This window comes from Lactuca serriola, chromosome 9 (genome assembly GCF_051521515.1).
Source record: "Lactuca serriola cultivar US96UC23 chromosome 9, Lser_US96UC23_V15, whole genome shotgun sequence".
NCBI classification, from domain to species: Eukaryota; Viridiplantae; Streptophyta; class Magnoliopsida; order Asterales; family Asteraceae; genus Lactuca; species Lactuca serriola.
In genome coordinates, this window is record NC_136416.1 from 215,119,194 (window position 1) to 215,121,623 (window position 2,430).

At 39.3% G+C, this 2,430-nt stretch overlaps 1 protein-coding gene across 1 annotated transcript; it reads right to left on the minus strand.

The window, feature by feature from the left end:
* Window positions 1-1,459: 1,459 nt before the first annotated feature.
* Window positions 1,460-2,095, minus strand: LOC145076544 (F-box/LRR-repeat protein At3g59210-like). Its single transcript, XM_079022379.1, has one exon. It carries the CDS (start codon window positions 2,093-2,095, stop codon window positions 1,460-1,462), a length of 636 nt encoding a protein of 211 aa, XP_078878505.1.
* Window positions 2,096-2,430: the final 335 nt, after the last annotated feature.

Here is a 2,430-nt window from a genome sequence, read left to right on the forward strand (position 1 = left end):
GATTAAACCGATTAAACAAAGCTATTACTGTTAGTTTAGAAATGTCTAAAAAACGATTGAACCAAATCAAATAAATCAAACTGATTAAACAAAACTCCAGATAACCCTCTACTCATAAAGGGCAATGTTTAAGCGAAGGCTATTACCACTCAAAATACAACAAACTAACAAATGAAACAGACTCACATTGGCATCCAATTCTGTTTGAATCAGTCGAAATAACATGAAGTGATACCTGAGATAGCATGGCAACCTAAATATTAGTTAAGATAAATATATGAAAACATCATATATGTTTTTAAGTATGTAACAGATTTAATTTGCAATGGTCACGTCCAAAGCTTGACACGTCCAAAGCTTGACAGGCTTATCAATGGCTGTAACATGTTTGGCTACAAATAACAAATGTAGTAGTAATATATAGGGTCGATTAAATGGGATCGAGTAATTACTAGCATTCACAATTATATGTCTAGATATGTCTGCGACAAATAGTATGTATAATACGAAAAATAGTAATTAGCCTTAGCACCAGTTTAGATTGAACTACAAATAGACATCAGGAGTGGACCCATCTAGAAAGCTTCTATGGGAATTTGTTAGGGTCTCCCATTTTTGATCAAGAGGCTGTTTTATTTGAACATGTTTTAGGTAATGAGGCCAATACACGATTCCAGTAGTGGTGGTCTTCTTTTCCAAGACCTCCCTAAGCATGAGTCTGCAAAAGTGATTGTTGTGATTGAAGTGATCATCTGGCTTTGCATATACGCACTTGGGATGACAAATCTCAAAGAATGCATCGAAAAACGGGGATTGTTCCCACATGCATTCATCCTCAGTCGTTTGAAACCTTAGTTCTTGCACGTTCGTTGCAGGAGGAAACATGAGCCTTGTTCTTAGATCATCTATATCGATGTTGACGTCAAGTGGCGAATTAAACTGTATATCAAGGTCACACTTGTGTGATAAGCTGAGTGCTTCCCTCATATTAAGAAAAAAAGAAGCATCAACAGGACGTTCAATTCCGAGTGAAACCCTGAGTTGCTTGAGAGACGAGACTGGAAACGAGAGACTAGGCAATGTTTCGCCACTCAAGTCGAAAATTAATAATTTTGGAGCATGTACTTGTAAGTCGATAAGGGTGTGTGGGCACGAATGCAACACCAATCTCTTGATGGAAGAAGATGTGAAATGAAAGGTCCCCAACTTCCAATATGTCAGCCCAAGTGTCAAACTCACGAGAAAAGGAAATCCTGATTTGATCATGTCCAGACACGTGTTGTCCGTTATCACATCACCTAACATTAATCGACTCACCTTGCGCATTGATATTGAATGGGAGTTTAATGGCTCAATTACAAGAGGAAAATGTGATTGAAAAACATCCCGTCGATAGTAGCTAAACACACCAAGTTTTGGGACATCGCTGATTTCCAAAGCAGTAGAGTTTTCATATAGACTAACGAAAGATATGTTTAGTTCGGTTTTTAATCTTGATGGTCTTGAACCCCTCACAGGAATGTAAAAGTTCTATCTTCTCAAGCAAGCGACAAGACGACAATATGTGATGAAATGCCTCTTCACTTATGCTCACGCCTTCCAAGTGCAGTTCTCGTAGGGATGACACACACTTGATCACAGGATTCGTCATTGTCATCCAAACAGAATTGGGATGGATCCTCGGTGCTGAAACTCTTATCTTGGTTAGATTCTCACTTGCCAATATGTCATCTGGCAACTTAAACGAGGCACCCCAAAGTAAGAGCGAGAGGGAAATCTCTTTGAGACAAGTTTTGGTGGCCACATCCCTGATCCATTTTTCAGCTTGAGAAGCTGACTCCTGATTCTCAATGTCGATCTTAAGGTCAAACTTTTTGATTGGTGTGTTGTCACGGTGATACCTTATCAGAGTGCGCTCCACGTCCACCAACTTCATGCTCTTTCCTCTTCCAACATCGAACCTGAGGTTGGGGAAGGTAGACCAGGCGTGTAGCCAAGACTTGGACAACACGCTTGTTTGGGCGGCTTCTTTTACTGTCAACCGGGATTGTATATTCTGCATCAACTCCACAACATCTTCTACTTCTCGCCTCATCTCTTCAAACAAATAACAATCAAATGTACACACTTTAACGCCAAACAAACAATTTACAATACTATAAACCCATACCTAAAAAATTGTATATCAAACCAAAAACTGCACATTTAATTGCATATTGCGGGAACCTGTAGGATACATGCAAAGGAGGAGTGACAAACAGGTTTAAGGGTTTGGTCTATATGTTTGGCTGCACAACTGCTACTCAAATATGGTAAAACCCAGAGTCATTCGTCAATTCCACCCTACAAGATAGCTTTAACTCTCTTCAAAACCACAAAAAGTTTCAAAATTTATCTTGGTAGCGCACACAAAGATCGACAGATAACCAG

Coding starts and splice junctions, on each gene's coding strand:
- LOC145076544 (XM_079022379.1), bottom strand. CDS start 2,095: ATGAGGCGAGAAGTAGAAGATGTTGTGGAGTTGATGCAGAATATACAA.